The sequence below is a fragment of the Rhododendron vialii genome, chromosome 2a (genome assembly GCF_030253575.1).
Source record: "Rhododendron vialii isolate Sample 1 chromosome 2a, ASM3025357v1".
NCBI lineage: Eukaryota > Viridiplantae > Streptophyta > Magnoliopsida > Ericales > Ericaceae > Rhododendron > Rhododendron vialii.
This window is the reverse complement of record NC_080558.1, coordinates 45,092,978-45,113,501: the sequence shown is the minus strand read 5'-3', so window position 1 is coordinate 45,113,501 and position 20,524 is coordinate 45,092,978. Positions and strand designations below refer to the sequence as shown.

The 20,524-nt window shown below is 37.7% G+C and overlaps 1 protein-coding gene across 1 annotated transcript; it reads right to left on the bottom strand.

The window, feature by feature from the left end:
• Window positions 1-10,985: 10,985 nt before the first annotated feature.
• Window positions 10,986-12,883, bottom strand: LOC131314852 (protein ROH1A). Its single transcript, XM_058343752.1, has 2 exons — window positions 12,090-12,883; window positions 10,986-11,942 (listed from the first exon to the last, which is right to left on the bottom strand). The coding sequence occupies exons 1-2, from the start codon at window positions 12,771-12,773 to the stop codon at window positions 11,415-11,417; spliced, it is 1,212 nt and encodes a 403-aa protein (XP_058199735.1). The 5' UTR covers window positions 12,774-12,883; the 3' UTR covers window positions 10,986-11,414.
• Window positions 12,884-20,524: the final 7,641 nt, after the last annotated feature.

Here is a 20,524-nt window from a genome sequence, read left to right as displayed (position 1 = left end):
GCTGCTCGGCACCACTGCCAAGCACGGGTCACGTCTCTTTTTGCTCTCTTTATGGACAAATGGGTAAGAAACGTAGTACTATTTGTGATGGTTGATAACCTAAAACATGAGTAGAAATGTAGGTAAAATCGTTGTGGTTTTGTATTTAAGAAATGGTATGACAGTGACATGGTGGATATTTTTCTAATCCATTTAGGAAAAGTATCTGTACCGCGGAAGAAGGCCAAGCCAAAAGACCAAATCTATCATCATCATTCTATTTTCTGAGATGTTTGTTTGAAAGAAGAAATTATTTTTGCTTTGTAATGACAAGATAGAGTCAAGTGCATTATTCACGTCCGTTTACTACTACTTGACAAATTTAATTGAGTTGTCTTAATCTTAGCTTCAAAGTAGGAACGGGAGAGAGGAGCGAAAGCGGGGGTGCTGGAGGCGAGCCGCTAGGCTATGCAGAAGATCTTGAGTTGGGAGAGCCGAAAGGAACATGTATATAAGTATTTATTATATACAAACATGAGTGAGAAAAGACGACCCAACATAATTTTCATATGAAATTTTTGAACTAAACACATAAATAAATCAACCACGAGACGAGAGTCCGAAAACTATACAGAGCAAAATTCATAGGAAATGCTAGATTTTGATTATCGAAACAAAACCTAAATAAGTCACCAAATTTGGATAAAGTTGTCCTTTAAAAAGGTGATTGAACAAAAGTTGACGCTCAGAATAAACAACTCAAGGCCGTCGCTATTTTTTGTTTTTCTAGTTTTTGTCTTTTATTTAGTGCATAGACGAGGATTAAGATTAAGGAAGCATCTGTGTGGTACCACCCCTCTTGTCAGATAGATACGTGTAGTGCGATCGATTCGGCAGTCCATTTCGGCAATAGACAGTTCGAATTTTCATCTGAACAATGGACGGCTAGGATTTGTAGGAGCTCGGATTAAATTCACGCCATTCTTGCCGAGATGGACAATTGAATCGACCATACTACACGGTGTAGTGCGGCGAGTGCATTACAGCCCCTCTCATTCCTTGTAATGTTAACCATTTAATGACAAACTCTCTTCGTCCTCATTCTTTTACCTCTCGTCCTATTCCAATCGGATAAAAAACTATATTTTTGTAACATTATTTATATGCAATATGAAACTCGTTTGATCGATCTCAATGAGCTCTTTTAAATGATATTTTCAAAATCATCTAAAAAATTATAAATTGCAAGATATAATCAATTGAAAAGCTACACAGACTCTCAAAATAGACTAAAGAATGAAAACGGATAGAGTAATATTTATCATAAGGAGGCATAACCAAAAAAAAAAAAACATAAATGGCATAACAAGAACCACGAATGGCGTAACATTTACCAAAAAAAAATAGGCGTAACATTTTTATCACATCATGCGTAACATTTCTATCACATCATGCGTAACATTTTCAAAATCACATTTTTACGGTGTCCCCTTGCGTAATTAACTACTCAATTGTACTCCTATAACATTAATTACTCAATGATACTATAACATTCGTTTTGAGAAGACGTAACATGTTATGAGTTGGTTACACCCTAATTTGGCTGAGAGCCCGTTCCAGAACACCTTCTTAAAAAATAAGTACTTATTTCACATTTTCAAACTCAAAAATAATATAAATGAAAAATAAATTTTCAATTTTTTTTGCACCGTATTAAAGATCTCATTGAGATCTCTTAAACAAGATCCATATTATATATTTTTAAATTTCAATAAGCTTATTATTTTTTAACTTGAAATTACGTTCTTAAAAAATAAGTATTTATTTGGCTTTCTGGAACAGGCTTGATTGGGGCGAAATGGGTAGAATTTTAATCTGTGGACCCTTGCTTCTAGTAGACAGGTTTTAAAAAAGTTCGGTTTTTGGATGGGTGGGGCAGGCGCACCCTGGAATTCTCGTCCAGGCCACTTTCATGTGAAAAGGAAGGAAATCTGCACATACTTTCTGCACAAATGGGGCCCACTTTCAATGTTAGATCAGTGTTCTTCATTATTAAATGTAAAATAATTTTCCAGCTGTCCCCGAGAAACATCAACTAAATCTGATATTTATGCGTATTGATAATAAAAAGTTTAAATAATTGAATCGAGTACCTATAAGGTATGTATTTGACTGAGCTAATTTTTCTGAAAACTATTAGAAAAATGTTTTGCATTTAATAAACAGATCGGATTGTTTGTATGGGACCCGTAATGAGCCCCGTACTGTGATATGTGCACATGATATGTGCAATTAGCAGCGCTCTTTAGCCACTGAAGGTAAATAGGCTACGGAGCCCGAGGTGGCTAGTGGGTGCGGCCGCCTCTGTAACGATTCAGAAAAATGCTACTATTATGATAGGGGAAATTTTTAGATTTCCGACTAAACACTACAATCCCGCCACCATTGGAATTCTTGGTATATTCCAAATTACTATGTAACTAAGCTTTGTCGTCCGTCAACTCTTGTATTTTTCACAAAAAAAGACCCAAAACAATTACCCTTCTGTTGGTATTGTGCGCGTATATGAGAAACATCGTGAGTATGCTATCGTGCATAAGACTATTGCTATTGTGACTACGCTAACATAGCGGATTTTTGTTTCGGCCCGAGTGAAAGCCAATAGATATATATCTTGCTCAAAACACGATGTCAAAATCTGCGAAATGATCGAGTTCATGATATGATCAGCTCATCAAATAAAACCCACAAACTAAAAAGTAGAAGTACTAATTGCACCTAGAAAACGAAATCGATAATTTAGAACTTGAAAACTCACTTTCTTCTTTTTGTTTTGGCTAAGATCTAACAAAGAGTCGCTGTAGAGGGCCGACTAGCTTGCATTGATTAATTATGGGTAGTTGAGCTTATAAAGCAGAAAATTGACTCATCACACCGTTCCACTTTCTCAAATAAATATTTAAAAAATAATGATATATTTTTAAGTTTAAAAATGATGGGCTTATAAATTTTTTTTTTCAGGATTTGATAGATCTTATCGAGATCTATAAACAAGATTCATATGACATATATTTTTATTTCAATAAACCTATTATTTTTAAGTTTAAAAATTACAAATAAATACTTATTTTTTGGGCAAATTTCACTGACCTCCCCTGAGGTTTCTAACACGGACAGAAACCTCCCCTGAGGTTTCTGAAATGATACTGCCCTCCTCTCATTTCCCTAACAATACCAAGGGACCCCCCCTGCCGTTACCTGCCCGTTAGAAAATGGATGGAGAAGGTGATGTCATTGTACTATACTTTTTACAATACTTATACTATCCTCACCAGACTCTTTGCCCCTCTCATTTATAAAATATAAAATACAAACATCTCTACACTTTGTGCTCGTTTCACTTTGACATTTTGTCTTTATTTAAAAGGATTCATATTTGTTAATTTTCTGTCAAGCTTTTGTGAATTATTGGTTCGTCTCGATAAGAGTAATTGAAAAAAGTAAAAAATTAAGATTTTTACCAAATATTTTGATAAATTCAATATTTTGGGTAAAAGTAATAAATTTATACTCTTTTGATTCCTTTCGTTGAGACAAACCAATAATCCACAAAAATTTAATGCAAATAAGAAAAAAAATTCAAATATGAATAAAAACCAAAAAACCTAAAAATCCCACAAACAAGCCGGCACGTGCTTGACGATTTCCTAGTCCTAAATTAATGGGTTGCCCCAAGCGTAGGGCTGAAACCGATGTAGTACAATATCCGGTAAGTCCGGAGTCGAATCCACAGAGATGGTGATGTGTGCTGACTAAAAACTCAGGCTTAACTAATTTAATGAGCTCTTAGGTAGCCACCCTTTGTTGATTTGATTGAGATTAATTAATACTAACAGATAACTTGCTCAAATAATTATAAAGAAAGGCACGGTCGTAGGGAATCCGGCGCTCGCTATCCAATCAGAATCCGCTCCCTTTTCAAAGTTCTAAAAAAAGGTTAAATTTAGGAAGAATTGAAAATTCTGAAGGATGCGAATCCTTTCGTTGAGACAAACCAATAATTCACAAAAATTTAATGCAAAACTAGCAAATACGAAAAAAATTCAAATATGAACAAAAACCAAAAAGTCTAAAAAAATTCCACAAACAAGCCGGCACGTGCTTGACGATTTTCTAGTCCTAAATTAATGGGTTGCCCCAAGCGTAGGGCTGAAACCGATGTAGCACAATATCTGGTAAGTCCGGAGTCGAATCCACAGAGATGGTGATGTGTGCTGACTAAAAACTCAGGCTTAACTAATTTAATGAGCTCTTAGGTAGCCACCCTTTGTTGATTTGATTGAGATTAATTAATACTAACAGATAACTTGCTCAAATAATTATAAAGAAAGGCACGGTCGTAGGGAATCCGGCGCTCGCTACCCAATCAGAATCCGCTCCTTTTTCAAAGTTCTAAAAAAAGGTTAAATTTAGGAAGAATTGAAAATTCCGAAGGATGCGAATCCTTTCGTTGAGACAAACCAATAATCTACAAAAATTTAATGCAAAACTAGCAAATACGAAAAAAATTCAAATATGAACAAAAACCAAAAAGTCTAAAAAAATTCCACAAACAAGCCGGCACGTGCTTGACGATTTTCTAGTCCTAAATTAATGGGTTGCCCCAAGCGTAGGACTGAAACCGATGTAGCACAATATCCGGTAAATTCGGAGTCGAATCCACAGAGATGGTGATGTGTGCTGACTAAAAACTCGGGCTTAACTAATTTAACGGGCTCTTAGGTAGCCACCCTTTGTTGATTTGATTGAGATTAATTAATACTAACAGATAACTTGCTCAAATGATTAAAAAGAAAGGCACGGTCGTAAGGAATCCGGCGCTCGCTACCCAATCAAAATCCGCTCGCTTTTCAAAGTTCTAAAAAAATGTTAAATTTAGGAAGAATTGGAAATTCCGAAGGATGCGAATCCTAAGGTTGCCGGTCCCGTACACAGCAGCAAACGGATTTTGGTCCCCTGTAACTGCTCACATGAGCACATGCAATGCCTTGGATTCGTCCAACGGACGTAGTTTTCACCAACTAAATTTATTTAATTAAATTAATGTACGGAATAGCTGTGAGACAAATTCCAATTGAGTTGCAGCGCGCCTTTACCTAGCGACCAAACCTCAGAAAAACTACTCACTCATTATTAAGCAATAAGGAAAAGAAACTCTAATTTGAAACATGCTTCTATTACTTGAGATGAACAATAAATAAGAGATCCAAATCAAACAAAAATAAACGAACAACTTTAATTAAAAACAGAAATTAAAACTAGTTACCGAAGTAAGAGTAATTGAACAAAACTTCTAATAAAAATTAAAAGGAGAAAGAAATTCAGAACCAAACTCTGCTCGCCAGCCCCCGTCCTTTTCTTCTCCTTTTCCACGGCAGGTGCTAGAATAACCTAAAGTCAATTGGGTAAAGTGTTTATATTGGAATTGAAAACCTTTATCACATAAAGGCCCTTGAACTTCAAGAAATAATAAATGAACCACTCGATTTTGGATCATTTCGCATTTTAACCCTAAACTTCTTTAAAATCTTCTTTTTATCCAAAGTCTCAGACAACGGGCTCGAACAACCTATAAACAACAAAAGAACAAAATAAAAATCAATTAACCAAAATAAATGACTAACAAATATAGTTTGGAGGGCCAAAATATGTATATTTTGGCACTTATCAGCATGAAAAAAAATTTGTGGGTTTGTTTGTGGGATTTTTAGGCTTTTTAGTTTTTGTTCATATTCAATTTTTTCATGCAGGCTTATTTGTGAGATTTTTAGGCTTTTTAATTTTTGTTTATATTTGAATTTTTTTCGTATTTGCTAGTTTTGCATTAAATTTTTATGAATTATTAGTTTGTCCCAATGAGAGGAATCAAAAGAGTATAAAATTATTACTTTTACCCCAAATATTAAATTTCTCAAAATATTTGATAAAAGTCTTTAACTTTTTACTTTTTTCAATTCCTCTTATCAAGATAAACCAATAATTCACAAGAGTTTGACAGAAAATTAAAAAATATGAATCTTTTTAAATAAGGACAAAATCTCAAAGTGAAACGAGCACAAAGTGTAAAGATGTTTGTATTTTATATTTTATAAATGAGAGAGGTAAAGAGTCTAGTGATGGTAGTATAGATATTGTAAAAAGTATAGTACAATGACATCACCTTCTCCATCCATTTTCTAACGGGCAGGTAACGGCGGGGGGGTCTCTTGATATTGTCAGGTAAAAGAGGGAAGGACAGTGTCATTTTAGAAACCTCAGGGGAGGTTTCTGTTCGTGTCAGAAACCTCAGGGGAGGTCAGTGAAATTTGCCCTTTTTTTTTTAAACGTGTAAACTGAAACACACTATCCTCTGCAACTTTGACAATCCGTACTTGAAATTATATGATGAGTTACTTGAATGATGGAAAAAGCAAAAACAAGTCAACTTCAGAAATTCTCAAAAAACAAAAAAGATAAGGAAGAGAAAAGATGTAGTCCCGCTACACACAGTAGATCTGTGCACAGATTTCGTTGTGGGACCCACCACGGGTCCCACACAAATCATCCGAGTCGTTCATTAAATGTAAAATATTTTTTCAAGGGTCCCGGTAAAAAATAAACTCAATCTGATACCTATATATGCTTCATCCAACCATCTAACTTTTCATTCAGATTTATGGATAATGAAAAGTTATATGGTTGAATCGAGCACCTATAAGTATCGGATTGAGCTTATTTTTTTAAGGGACCCTTGAAAAAATGTTGTACATTTAATGAACGGCTCGAATAATTTGTATGAAATCCGTGATGAGCCCCACAATAACATCTGTGCACAGATCAGCTGTGTGTGTAGACTTTCTGGAAAAGATGTGCGAAAAATCTATGAGTACCGACCATTGGGGGAGAGAAAACGTACCGACGGCCGCCGGCGGGCCGTCTCCGGCCACCGGACGGCCGATCCGAGCCGTTCAAAAATGTGTGTACATATATACACGAAAAAAGGGTGCTTTGATCAAGCACCCTAAACACCTCGGATGCCCTTGATTCCCGCGTTGACCCCCTCGGTTTTATTTTTTAGAATTTTTGAACGGCTCGGATCGGCCGTCCGGTGGCCGGAGACGGCCCGCCGGCGGCCGTCGGTACGTTTTCCCTCCCCGTGGTCGGTACATATAGCAACACTCAAAGATGTGCTATAGCATTTGCAACTGGAGTGCATCGGTACATGACTCCACCACCATCTGCACAAAGGGTTGTTTGGTATAGGTTTTGAAGGAGGTTTTGGAGTAATGAGTTGAAAGAGGTTTTGGAGTAGATAGGAAGACCGGGGGTGGTAGGTGGAGAGAAATTTTTAAGGAACTGTGCAGAAAGTGAGACAGAGGTTCTAGGAACCCAAACCAAGAGAACAAAGCCTAATTAAGAGACACAAACAGTATATGTGGAGTTCAATGCTGGGGTTCAAGTCTCCGGAACGAGTGATTATTCAATGCCCCAGGCCCCAGGGGCGTTACCAAGTGATGCCCCAACTATCTATCTATCACGCATTTATGTGGGCTTCATACACTTTGTGGTCCAGACCACATAAATGTGTGATGAAGAGAAAGTTTAGGCACCATGTGGCAATATTCCAAGAGCATTGAACAAATTTTCCAACCGTAGGGGGCTAAACACACTCTTTGGTCCACGAAATGGAATCTTAGCTAGGGGCAGGGGATTGGGGATCACACATGTTTTTTTATCGGCAATCGGGGATCACGCATGCACAATCAAGAGACACAAACACAAAGATATGTGTGGTTTCCCCTTCGTTATGGGTACATCGACGAAAAGATTATCGGTTTTCACTATTCGGAAAACTAAATTTATACGAGGAAACTCTTCAAACTCTATCACCCTCTGGTTTTCACTCTCTTTTCCACGCATCTCTCAGTCAATACAAGCATATATAGAGAGAGCAGGAGAGGGAAATTATTTCAACGCATTCTCTGGCGATTGGATGGCCAAATCCGGCACTAGATTCGGTGCCTAATTCTAGGGTTGTCGGCAGCTGATCTTGGGTCCATGGGTTACTCTCAATGGGGCCTGTCTCTCAAAAATGGGGGAAAATCCAACACTAGGGCCCCGACATATGTGCATGAGCTCGGCAATACTCCCCGCTGGAGTGCTGGATATGTGAAGTGAACTATCAACATATGCGTTATATTGTACCAAGAAAAGAGCACATGACTTACAAAAACATAGGAGGGGCGTCAGAAGGCTTTCTGGCATTTGGCCTTGTCAACAGTAAATAAAAGTTTCAATTTCTTAACCAACATAGAGACTGGTCAGTAAGAAATGTAATACAAATAAAAGACATTTAGATCGCGCAGCAATTATCAGTTCCGGGTTTCTATGAACAGATTGGTGAGAACATAAATACGTAAATTAGTATAATTGTTATAGCACAAAGATACTACTCTCCCCGCCTCGATGTACCCTTTTGAGTTTCTAATATAGTACTCTCTTTTTGCTGAGGAAAAAAAATAAAAAACACTGCAAAATCCCTTTGATTCATTTCTCACCCAACAGATTTTGCCAAACCTTGTCCAACATAACAAATCTTCATGGTGAATCCTCATCTATGGCATTTCAGGTTTTCTATTAAGATTAGGTATTCTTATTTTGTCTAGCTATCTGTCATACCATGCACAGTAGAACTAGTGTCTTACTCACAGTCACAAGAGAGTTTGGCATTTAATGGTCCTAAACTGCATCAAGTTAATCTAATACCTAGTATTCGTGCCCAAATTTCAGACATCGTGTTGCACTTCTATTTTTGCAAACTTTGCTAACTATACAATAATACTAGTAACTTCAGAAATTTTATCTGATCTGACACTTGACTTCTATTAGTACATTTACGTCTCGACAAACACTTCCCAGGTTTTACATGAAAGTTTTCCATCTCTCCCATTCTGCAAACACTCTTACAGGATGTTGGCGTTTCCAACCACTAAATAATACGATACCCCAGAACGTCCAGATGATCTGAGGCACTTCCAAACCCACGCATCCCCCAACCCCAGTGTGCACAGGTTGTACTCATCTTTTCCTTTGCGCAAAAATTCATACCAAAGAGTACTAAGTAAACAAGTTCAGCGCATGCAGCCGAAGAGGATGTTAGGCTTGATGGAGATTTTACTGTGAAAAAAGTGGCTTTAGCGGATTACATTACCAGAATCTATCTACAAAGTGGCATCTTATGATGTATGGAAATAATCAGTTATAATTCCATGAATGTTACGCAAAGCACTTACCGTTGTCCCCACAAAACGGACACTACACTTTCCTTGAGCTTTCTTCATTCTCAGAGACGCTTGAATTGAAATTGTGGGGAGATAGCTGTATCTGGCCATCAAGCAGGGAAACAAATCATCAACAGGAAAGTGTTATCAAGGGAACTAGCAACAATGGTGAAATTGTTATTTGAAACTTGAAATTACTATTTCAAAGATTCCAGTGTATGTGTGCGTTTGTGCCAAGTAAGGGTTTAAACAACGCTGCACAGATGACAAGCATGGTCAACATGTTCAACCCTTCCATACATCTGTGTAGAATGAACCACAAGATGCAAAGAAATTTCGAGACCTTTCAACTAACAGAGAAAATTTGGGTAAAATTTTGAAGTATCTTTCTTTCTGCGACCTGTGGGAAGATATACTTTGGAGCTTGACTGCTTGAGATTCACTGTTCAAGTAAATCAATTTGTTTTACCAACAAACAACAAAAGGGCAAACATCCTATCTCTTTCTGTGTTGAGAAGGGTTAACTTGTATCTTGCAACACAAAGGCATCATCTACTGAAAGTGACAAAATGCTGCCTTGGCAAGGAGCTCATGGCTTTTGTTTCAATGTTGCTCTCAGTCCCGCCCAAACCAATACATATTCAAGTAGCTAATCATGTTCAGTTTGGCTAGACACAGCTTTAAGCCTTGAAAGAAATACAATTGATGCACTATCAAATCTATGCATGATGCAGAAGTCTTCCGCTTACAATAGATTTTAAGCAATTTTACCTGAGGAGACCGTTAACCATGTAGCATATCAGAAACTCAAACAGAGACACTCCAAAGTCCAAACGTTTGAGCCACATGCTGAGGCATCTAAATACAAATATAGATAACTCTACAAAACTGTTTTGGCTGTGTATTAATGAAAGGACGACAAAGGTATTATACCTTAATGTAACTCGTCAATAAGAAAAACCTAGCTAACAAATTTCACGTAGAACCATTTTGTGGATTATATAAAGTAGTGTGGTTAGGCTCATCCAAACAAATTGGGGCAAGTGGGACCTGAAATGAATAGAATATATCAATGAACCAATAAAAAAGGAGCAACCTAGTACTCCAGTGATCATTTAAATAACATCAAGACAGTTCTATATCACTTCATATGCCAAACCGAAAAGATAACAGAACAAGGAAAGACAAAAAACATAATAAGCCACCTTTATAATTTCCAGTAACCAATTCACAAACTTGAACATTTGCTTTAAACGTTAAATAAACATCAGAACGGGCTGCAATGCCGTTCTACAAATCATTTTTCTCCAACCATTGTCATTAGATAATTCAGCTTTCAGTGCAACGAAACTGCAGCTATGTACATTTTCTTCAAAGAAATGTAAAGAAAAGGCTTGTGCTTTTAACAGAACACTATACATAACACAACAAAACAAGATTACATATACTGACAATGAGGTGAATGCTTCAAACCATCTTCATGGCTTAAGATCTCTACCTCTCTGAAAACAATCCATCCATCATATATATATATATATATATATATATATATATATATATATATATATATATATATATATATATGATGTAGGCTCCAATTTTACCCCATTTCTTTAACACCCATGGACAGATGAAGCCCTAGATACTAGAAACAACAAAACAAAATTGCAAAATAAGTCAGACCCATTTGCTCTATATGAAAGCAGACCCATTGCCATTACATAATTCAACTTTATGTGCAATGAAAGCTGCTATGTACATTTTCTACAAAAGAGAGAGAACATAAAAGGCTTGTGGTTTTCTTTTAACAAATACATAACAAAACAGAACAAGATTACAATTAACAAAAAATGCAGTGAATGCTTCAGACCATCTTCATGGCTTAAGCTGTTTTACTTCTCTAGATGTGATGTAGGCTCCATTTTACCCGTTTGCCCTCAACAACCATGGACACATGATGCCCTAGAAACTACAAACTTCAAAAACAACAAACGAAAATTGCAAAACAAATCAGACCCATTAGCTCTATATGTACAAAGAGCAATTACCACAACTCAAATTTGGAAAATAAATCCGACCCATTTGCTCTATATGTACAAAGAGCAATTACCCAATTCAATATGAAATTGGAGTGTTCAATTTACCAACTTGCTCAAGCACGTCAAGCACCTCAGCCCTGCTCCTCACAATCCTATGAAACACCTCCCTCACTTGTAACTGCAACGGCACCAAACCCTCCTCCATCCTCCGGCAAACCTCCGCCATCTCTGCCACCATCCCCGCAACCTCCTCCGCCGCCTCCTCCCCCACCGGAAACTTAAAAGACTCTGCGAATTCAACCAACGATAAAGAAACCCTCTCCATCCTCTGCACCTCCTCCAGCAACCCACAACACCCTTTCTTCTCCTTCTTCTTCCACTCCTCCCCGATCTTCTCCTGCAGCCCAATCACCGGCCCGGCCCAGCTCAGATTCTTCTGGACCGGAAAATGCGCCGTCAGCCCGGCCCTCTCCTGGCACGGCACCGCCGCCACCAACGCCCACGCCACGAAAACCAAAACCGTACTTATAATATAAACCGGCAAGGCCAACCCAGTTGGCTCGCCTCCCCGTGGCGCCACCAGATTGGCTGACATCGCCTGCACCTGTTGAGAATATAAATAATGAAGTCAGCCTCTATCTAATCGCTTAAGCTTTTAGATCAATTTTTGAAAATATAAATAATCAAGTCAGCCTCAATTTAACAGCTTTAAGTTTTTAAGATGGGTTGATGGCTAAGAATCTAACAATACCTGTTTCGCCGCGGACCACGACCTCGCCACGCTCCACTTCCCGCCCCCAGCCGCGGCGGCTTTTTTCGCGCGTCCGAAGGACCAATTCCTCTCCGTGGATTTCCCGTGGTGATTGTTACTATTACTGTTATTACTGTTATTTTCCTTGTCGTCGTAGGCCATGGAGGTTAAGAGCGAGGTGAGGGCTTTCTTGGCGCGCCTGACGTGGCCTTCTGTGATCGGGTTCTGGTTGAGGGCGGTGACGGCGATTTCGGCGAGGCTCTGCCAGGTCCGGACGAGGTCGAGGCCGTGGGTGACGGCATTGCAGATGTCGAGGGCCTTGACGCCGCGGTCGAGGAGGTCGGGGATGAGGCGGTCCAAGGGGGGTTTGGCGAACTGGGCCGGGTCGCGGCCCATGACGAGGACGGCCTTGAACTCGGCCTCGCAGCAGAGGAAGGCGTCGAGGAGGTTTCGGAGCCAGGCGATGGAGAGGAGGGGGGAGGAGGAGAGAGAGGGGGAGGAGAGAGATGGGGAGGAAGGGGAGGGGGGTTGCTGGAGGAGGTCGGAGAAGCGGTCGGCGACGTGTTTCTGGAAGAGGTCGAGGTCCTCGAGCTCCTGCTCGTGGTTGTTGTCCATGGAGACCACCTGGTTGCGGCGGATGCTGATGCGGTTCAGGAATGAACCCTGGTTGTCCGTCGCCGGCATAATTGATGCTGATTTTCTAGAGAGAGAGAGAGAGAGAGAGAGAAAGGAAAAGTTGCAATTGGAGAAAGAGAGAGAGAGAGAGAGAATGTGGGAAGAAGAAGAAAATGAAAGGTGTAAAGGCAGGGGGGTCAGTTTTGGCAGTTATGTATACGTCGTTATTATTGGATCAGATGGGAATAAAAGTAGGTTTGCGGGAAAAAAAAAAATGGTAAATTTTACTGACATCTCTGAGATTTGCTTTAATGACAGATATTCCTTTCGGTTTGTTGGTTTCGATATTCATTTCATTGATACCCAATAGAGAATGGTTGGATGAAACATGGGATGAAATTAGCCAAAAGTGTCTTGTATTGATAAATTTACCCTTTCAATCATAAAATAAATAACAAAAAGATCACATCTGTTCAAAATGTAATAAATTTGTCATTTATGCGCAAAAAGAAAAAAGGTTCTTTCGAACAATAAAAGATGGAGTACATAATTTCTTATAAATTTTACCCTTTATGATGCCAAAATAAGGGAGACTTGATAGTCTCTTATGGTACTTTTTATTGTCAGAACGAGTGAATCTTCATCATGTATTTGGACAAGCTATTGTCGATTTGGGAAAGTGGTGAAATGCACATAGAAACCACAAGGAATGAGTTGAGTTTTGTTCACTCTCCACTTAAGAGAGTGAACATATCTTCCTTCCTACTGAATTGAAATGGTGTGGATCCCACCACAAAGTGATGTCATGCTTATCAAAAAGTGCATTGTATGGTAAGCATGATATCACTTTGTGGTAGAGTCCACACTATTTCAACCAATAAGAGAAAGGGTAATGTTTCACCTTCTTTTAAGGAGGGTAAACAAAATTGCACTCGCAAAAAGTTCATTGTAATTTCTCATAAGTAAGGGAGGTTCATCATTAAGACAAACCTCGGGGATGTTAGTAAAATATACCCAATTAACGGAGCAATGGATGGTCATAAGCTTGTGAAGAACAATACAGACTTCCTTCTTCTTTTTTATAGCCGGATATCCAGGTCAGTTTGCACATACTTCAATTAATTATGGGATCTTGAAGGTAACAACAGGGCATGACCTCCAGTGGTCCTAAGGTTTGGAATGTTTAACTTCTATAAGAATATAACGTATAACCTCATGGAAGAGCACTTATTGCTTTTTGATAACCACTTGGCCAAATTTTTTAGAATTTTAATTTTGCTTAGCAAAAAGAATTGTACTAATCAATGCAAATGATTATAAAGATTAAACGGAGCAGTGGCACTCCAACCGAAAGCCACTCAAGACCAAACAAGTACGGTAAAATGCCAACTAAAACAACTAGAGAAAACCAATTTCTTGGAGTTTACCTTCTCCCTTCCTTGTCTTGGAGTCTTGGACGATGTCTTTGTTTCTTTTTCTAAAGGTAGAAAACTATAAAAAAAATAAAAATAATTATTATTAGATTATCCATACAGAATATTCATAATTATGTGACACTGAGATTAAACAGTTGTTTTTTAGAAAGGCCGATTAAACAATTGTGAGCCACAAAATTGAATAGTACGGAGTATTTTGGTCCGGTCTAGTTTCTCACCTGGAGTATATCTTTTCTGGGATTGGACCGTACCGTTGGATTTTTGGGGTCCCTTTTCATGATTGCTTAACGGAATCTTAGTCCCAAAATAATGAGTCGTTCCAAGTGTAGAATTGAGACCGATATAGCACAATAATCAATAAAATCAGAGTCAAATCTACAAAGACGGCGATGTGTGCTGACAAAAACTCTGATTATTACTGTTTAAACTGGTTCTTAGATGCCATCCCTTGCGTTTGATTGCTGAGGTTAACTAAATTTAAGAAATTGTTTGGTTTTTAAATAATTAAAAAGGAGGTACGATAGCAGAGTTCATAATACTCGCAATCAGTCCTGGACTTGCTCCATTTGGTGTTCTTAAAAACGTTTGACTTCAGAGAGAAAAAGCTACCTCGGAAGATGCGAACCTTTATGGGCGCCGTTTACCCATGCGAGCGGAGAACAAGTTTTGGTCCCTCGTTCCCCCATTCACATGGGCTCCTACGCTGCCTAGGTTCGTCCAACGGAAGTAGTTTACTAACCTAAAATTGCCTTTTCATTTTTATTTCAAACACAGGAGCAAAATGTGTCCGACCTCATGTCCGACCTGGCCACGGTGTGTTAATCACCTCGCGACTCTATCTATACGATTAATCACTCATCATTAAGCAAGACACAAAAGAAAACCTAATTTAAAACATGCTTCTGAAAATGAAATAAACAAAAGATATAAATTAAACAAGTACCAACGAACAACTTTAATGAATAACAAAAATCAGTACGAGTTACCGAAGTGCGAGTACTTGAACAAAATGTAAGAAACATTCGGCAGCCTAACGACGTAGAGAAAGTTTAACTTCCCTAATGCTAGGAAACTTCAACTAGCTCTCAGGTGAATTGAACGAAAGTTCTGAATGAATTGAGAAGTAGAGAGGTAAAGGGTTTATATAGAGTGAATTCATGGAGGAAAAACGTTGAGTTTTCGATGTGAGATTGCAGAAAAATACAAAAAAAAACACAAAAATCGAGGCGGCGGGGCAAAACGGTGCCGTAGCCGACACACAAAGGCCGGCCAGACCTTATGGGGAAGCTGGCCCGACCCCGGTCCAATTTATTGGGCTCCGGGCAAGCCTCCCTTGGTGCTTGCCCAGTTTGGGTCCATTTCGATGCGTTCCGGGTTGATTTCGGGCTAAAAACAGCAACGATTCTTCCCATGGCGACGTGTAACTCGGCCTCAAGGGCTCGCAATCCAACCGTGGCGCTAAATCTGCCTTATTTCCTGCGAAACTAAAAAGGACACAAAAAACAAAACAAAGTACGGCATCAAGCGAAAAATGAGATAAAAGGCACCTCTAATACGCTAACTTGCCCTACTTAGGCGCTCATATCTACGATATTGCGCGCCTATCAATGATCAAATCATTTTATTATTGAATCCCTTGAGACAATCAGGCATGTCAAAAATTACGTTGATTGAATATCAAATAGTATATTTTCGAGTACATTTATGTTAAAACAACAATAACCAAAAAAAATTAGAATAGACGTTGAACTAGGGAACTCAAATTAGAATTAGTTAGGGTGAGTTGAAGCAATATTTTTTTAATCTTCAGACTAATGTCTAAATATCACTTGTTTTCGCTAAAAATAACAAAAATACGATTTAATCCATTCAAATAAGTGCTATCCATTCTTGTGGGGTTCATAAGATACTTTAATTTACCTCAAATTTAAATAGCCCATCGCCAGTGGAAAGTTGGAGTGGTCTTTATGTATTAGTTGATATGTTTTTACAATGGCAGAAACACCTTGAGGCTCCATTTTTTCTAAATTTTTGTCTAAAATTTTTTTTACTAATTTTTATTTCTCATTACTTTTTGTTTAGATTTTCTTCATAATTTTTGAGGGTAACCATTCATCTCGACGAGATGAATAAGAAAAAATATAAAAAATGTGAACTGATGTCGAAAAAATATAAAAATGTGAACTGATGTCGAAAAAATTTCGTATAAAACGATACTTTAAACCAAAAAGACACTTGTTTCGTATTTTTTTTTCGTTTTTAGTGAACTTTTGTTTTCTTTTAGTCATAATTATTTTACTTTTTAAACTCATCAAGAGACAGATAATTAATAAAAAAATATAATGCAAATCTAGCAAAATTTCAAAAAAGACGAACAAAGCACAAAAAAAACAAAAAAGTTAAAGAGCATGAAGCCTGAGTCATAAAAACTATAATCAATGTGCCCATGAGTGCGCAACTCAGGGGTTTTTCTTGGGGAGCACAAGTGTTATACGGTGGAAAGTGGAAACCCAAAAGGGTGATAACCTACAAATTCATGGCCGTGTTTACAAGCTTTTTGGTTTCTCGTGGGAGGTTTCAAGCTCTTTGGTTTTTCCCCTGTCAATGAGCTTTCAATCGGAGAGTGCTATAAAATCACTTTTGTTGGAACCATGGAGGGACAGAAAAATTCTCTCTCAATTTTGTTGGTCTTTTAGAATTTGGATATGGGTGTATAACTCTCTGGTAGTATACATATCACCAGAGCACGCTGGATTCGTGGGATTCTGTCAAGCAAGCTCTCAAGGAGGTAGAACGCCTTTGCCGATCCGATGTCGCTACCTTAAGGTAACTCGAAATTGAACTTCCGTTGCGTCAATTTCTAACAAAAACCAAAGAAAACAAGTCACTTACAAAAATAAATAAAGAGATTTGAGTAATCAACTCAAGCTTATTTCATAACCCGATAAAAATAAGCTCCCGTATTAGTCAAGACTAAATAACTTATTACCAACATCGGTATAACATGCACCAACATCACCCCAATTAGCGTTTGCGCCATAGTAGTCAAAACTCACGACTTTGGAGTTTGCTCATTCCTAATATCATAAGTTCAAAACCTCTTTGGAGCTTTAGTCTAATTTTAACTGGGATCCCTAAAAGTGAGTGGTGAAATTGATACCCAAAAATTTGTCGACGTACGTTTATGCTGACTCGAACACCTGAGTTATCAAAAAACGTGAATGCACCAACATCATCTTTGGTCTTACCGTAATATTCCGCAATGACGGAGTTGAATGACTTCAAAAAAAATTCTCCACTTTAGCCATATGTTCGGCTTGACTCCTTCAAAAGTCTCACATAATCAGACAAAAATCTCTTCTTTGTATATTCTTGTAGGAGTATTTTATAGAGTGAAAATAATCATGAAAGCCAAAATGAACATGGAATTTTATCGAAAAACTATTTGTGCCTTTTTGACCGGAGTCGCCATTGGCCCATTTTGATTCCCCATAGATATTTAACGCGTAGGCATAGACTTTCATATGAAACTGGGATAGAAGAGGTGATGGTGTCCCACTCCGGTCAGTTTTCAATTTTTCGACTATTTTTCAAGCACACTTTGATAATTAGCTTCATTCATGTTTTAGATATCGGTGAGAACATTAATTTTGTCAAAAATTATGTTTATCGGACTTTAGTAGATACATGACTGGCATACGCGAAAATTGAAGAAAAGCAAAAACTAGATCCAAAAACATATTGAATCGGAACCCAGTGTTTGATTTTCTTCAATTTTCACATGTGTAAGTCATGTATCTACTAAAGTCCGATGAACATAATTTTTGGCAAGATTGTAATATTCTCGTCAAGCTCTACAAAATGAACGAAGCGGCCAGTCATCAAAATGTGCTTGGGAAATGGTCGGAAATTGAAAACGAACCAGAAGAGGACACCACCACCCTCCTATCCCGTTTCATACAAAAGTTTCTCAAACTTTTGATGCTAACAAGTGACAACAGTACTACCTCATCGCCGGCCATCCATCTCCCCGTTATGGGAGTATAAATTTTCTAAATTTTTTGTTATGCCATTTTACGTCAAGAAGCATGCCCTTAGCGTCACACATATTTTTATAAGACATTTCATCACATTTTTGTAAACAAAGTCTAAGTTTCATCGCGTGCTCAGACCTCTAAAATATAATTGTAGCTTTCCATTTGTTCGTTATATATACTCTATTTTTACTACGCTACTAATTTTAAGTCAAGAGGCATTGACTTTAGAATCACATAATTTTTATAGACATTTCATCATGTTGTCAGGACGAAAGTTTAATAAGCATCATCGCGCGAGTGCTCTAACCTCTAAAAAATAATTGTAGCTCTCTCAATCAACTATCAATACTTGAACCCGGTTATGGACCGAAAATTTTCAAGTTCCTTTTTTTAACAGAGGAGAAATCCGAGTAACAAAGACTAAAAATCAGGTCACCTCCATTTGAAAATATGTGAGGTTTTTCTTTGTTACCATTTGCTGATCTGCTAATCCATTTTGTTGGCGAATGCAATGGGTGGAGACCTTTTCATTTACATTTTACCGATCGTTGCATTTTTTTATTCCTATGAATTGACTTTAACTCAACTCAACTGTGAGAAATCGAAGTTTTTCTTTAAAAAATTTTAACATTTGAAATTTAATTTTTTAATTTTTTTTATAATACATAGTGTCCCAAACTAACTTACGGTCAGATATCAATTTATAAGTACCTTGGTGAAAGAAAGGGAAAGCCGATCTTTCCGACAAGTTGAATCCCTTTGACGATGACTACTAGGATCCATAAGATCTCAACACTTTAATAGGAACACGCAAAAAACACGCATGGAGACTTGTACAGTAGCTCCTTTTCTTTCTTTTTTTCCTTTTTCTCCCGGACCACTAGAGGTGTCTTGGCCAGCTTACGTGTATTTCGACTAATTTCATTCCCGGTCCTGTAAAAAGTAGACCATCCACATCGGAAATGAGAGATTCAAAAAAGATTACGTTCTTACCGCGGACTGACTCTGAGAATTGAATCTCTAGTCAATTATGTAGATAGCAAACTCACTAATCCAATCGAACTAGTTAGGTTTTCCTCCGGTTTATCACTGTTTTGGTTGGCGTCTTACCGTTCTTTTCAAAGGTCTTGGGTGGCTTATGCCGATGTGTCATTGTTCCGTTTAATCTTTGTAACTGTTTAAAAAGATTAATACTCCCTCCGTTACTTTTTAAGTGTTCAGCTTCGTAACTCCAACTTATTAAACAGATATCATCATTATACATTCCATATCAACTTTTACCTCTACTTTTCCTACTCACCCTCCACAGAGACATCATCATTATATTTTTACTTACTAACTTTTCAAAATAAATCTACTTTTAGGAGCAAAATAAAAAATATACCAAATTTTATCTACCAACTTTACAAAATGAACACTTATTTAGGAACAATTCAAAATAAAATATTGGACTCTAAAAAAAAGGACGGAAGAAGTATAAAAAGTCACATACTATATAGGAGTATGTATGACGTTTCTTCATGTGAGTGGACATCATCTTGATTCATAGAATCAATCTTGTGTCTTGTCTGTCTCTCCATTTCAATGGATAGGATAACAAAGATTAAACGGAGTAATGTCACTCGGTAGAAAAGCCACTCAAGACGAAAAAATGTCACCCAAGACTAAAAAATGACGGGAAGATGTCAACCAAAACAACAAGAAAAGCCAGAAAGCCATCCAAAACAGCTAGAGAAAACCAATTTCTTGGTATATCTTTTCTGAGATTGGACCGTACCGTTGGATTTTGGGGTCCCTTTTCATGATTGAGTGACGGAATTCTAGTATTAAAATAATGAATTGCTCTAAGCGTAGGGTTGAGATTGACGTAACACAATATTTGATAAGACCGGAGAGTCAAATCCACAAAGGCGGTGATATGTGCTGACAAAAACTCACGTTAAATTAACTCAAGCTTATTTCATAACCCGATAAAAATAAGGTCTCATATTAGTCAAGACTAGATTACTAAGGGGGTGTTTGGGAGCTTACTTTTTAGCTTTTCATTTTTAACTTTTTAGCTTTTTGGCTTTTTGAATTAATGGTCAGAATGTATTTTGCAACATGAGTAGTGTTTGGGAGATATGGATGAAAATGAATTATGGGTTGATTTTTTACTATGTTGCCCTTAGTTATTTATTGTGAAATAATATGTGTAAATAATGGTTTAAATTTCTTGTTAGCAACTGGGTTTCTCGGAGAAACAGAGAACATGTCCCCATCTTCCATTTCACCTTCCTCCCACCCCCTAAAAACCCTAATTTCATATTTTCCCTTCTTTTTATCCAAATGGGATTCTTTCGAATAA

Bases quoted from the DNA above. Each gene is read 5' to 3' on its own strand.
- LOC131314852 (XM_058343752.1), bottom strand. From the start codon at position 12,773: ATGCCGGCGACGGACAACCAGGGTTCATTCCTGAACCGCATCAGCATC. The intron at 11,943-12,089 runs GTATTGTTAGAT...TATTCTCAACAG, and splicing joins CGTGGTCCGCGGCGAAACAG to GTGCAGGCGATGTCAGCCAA.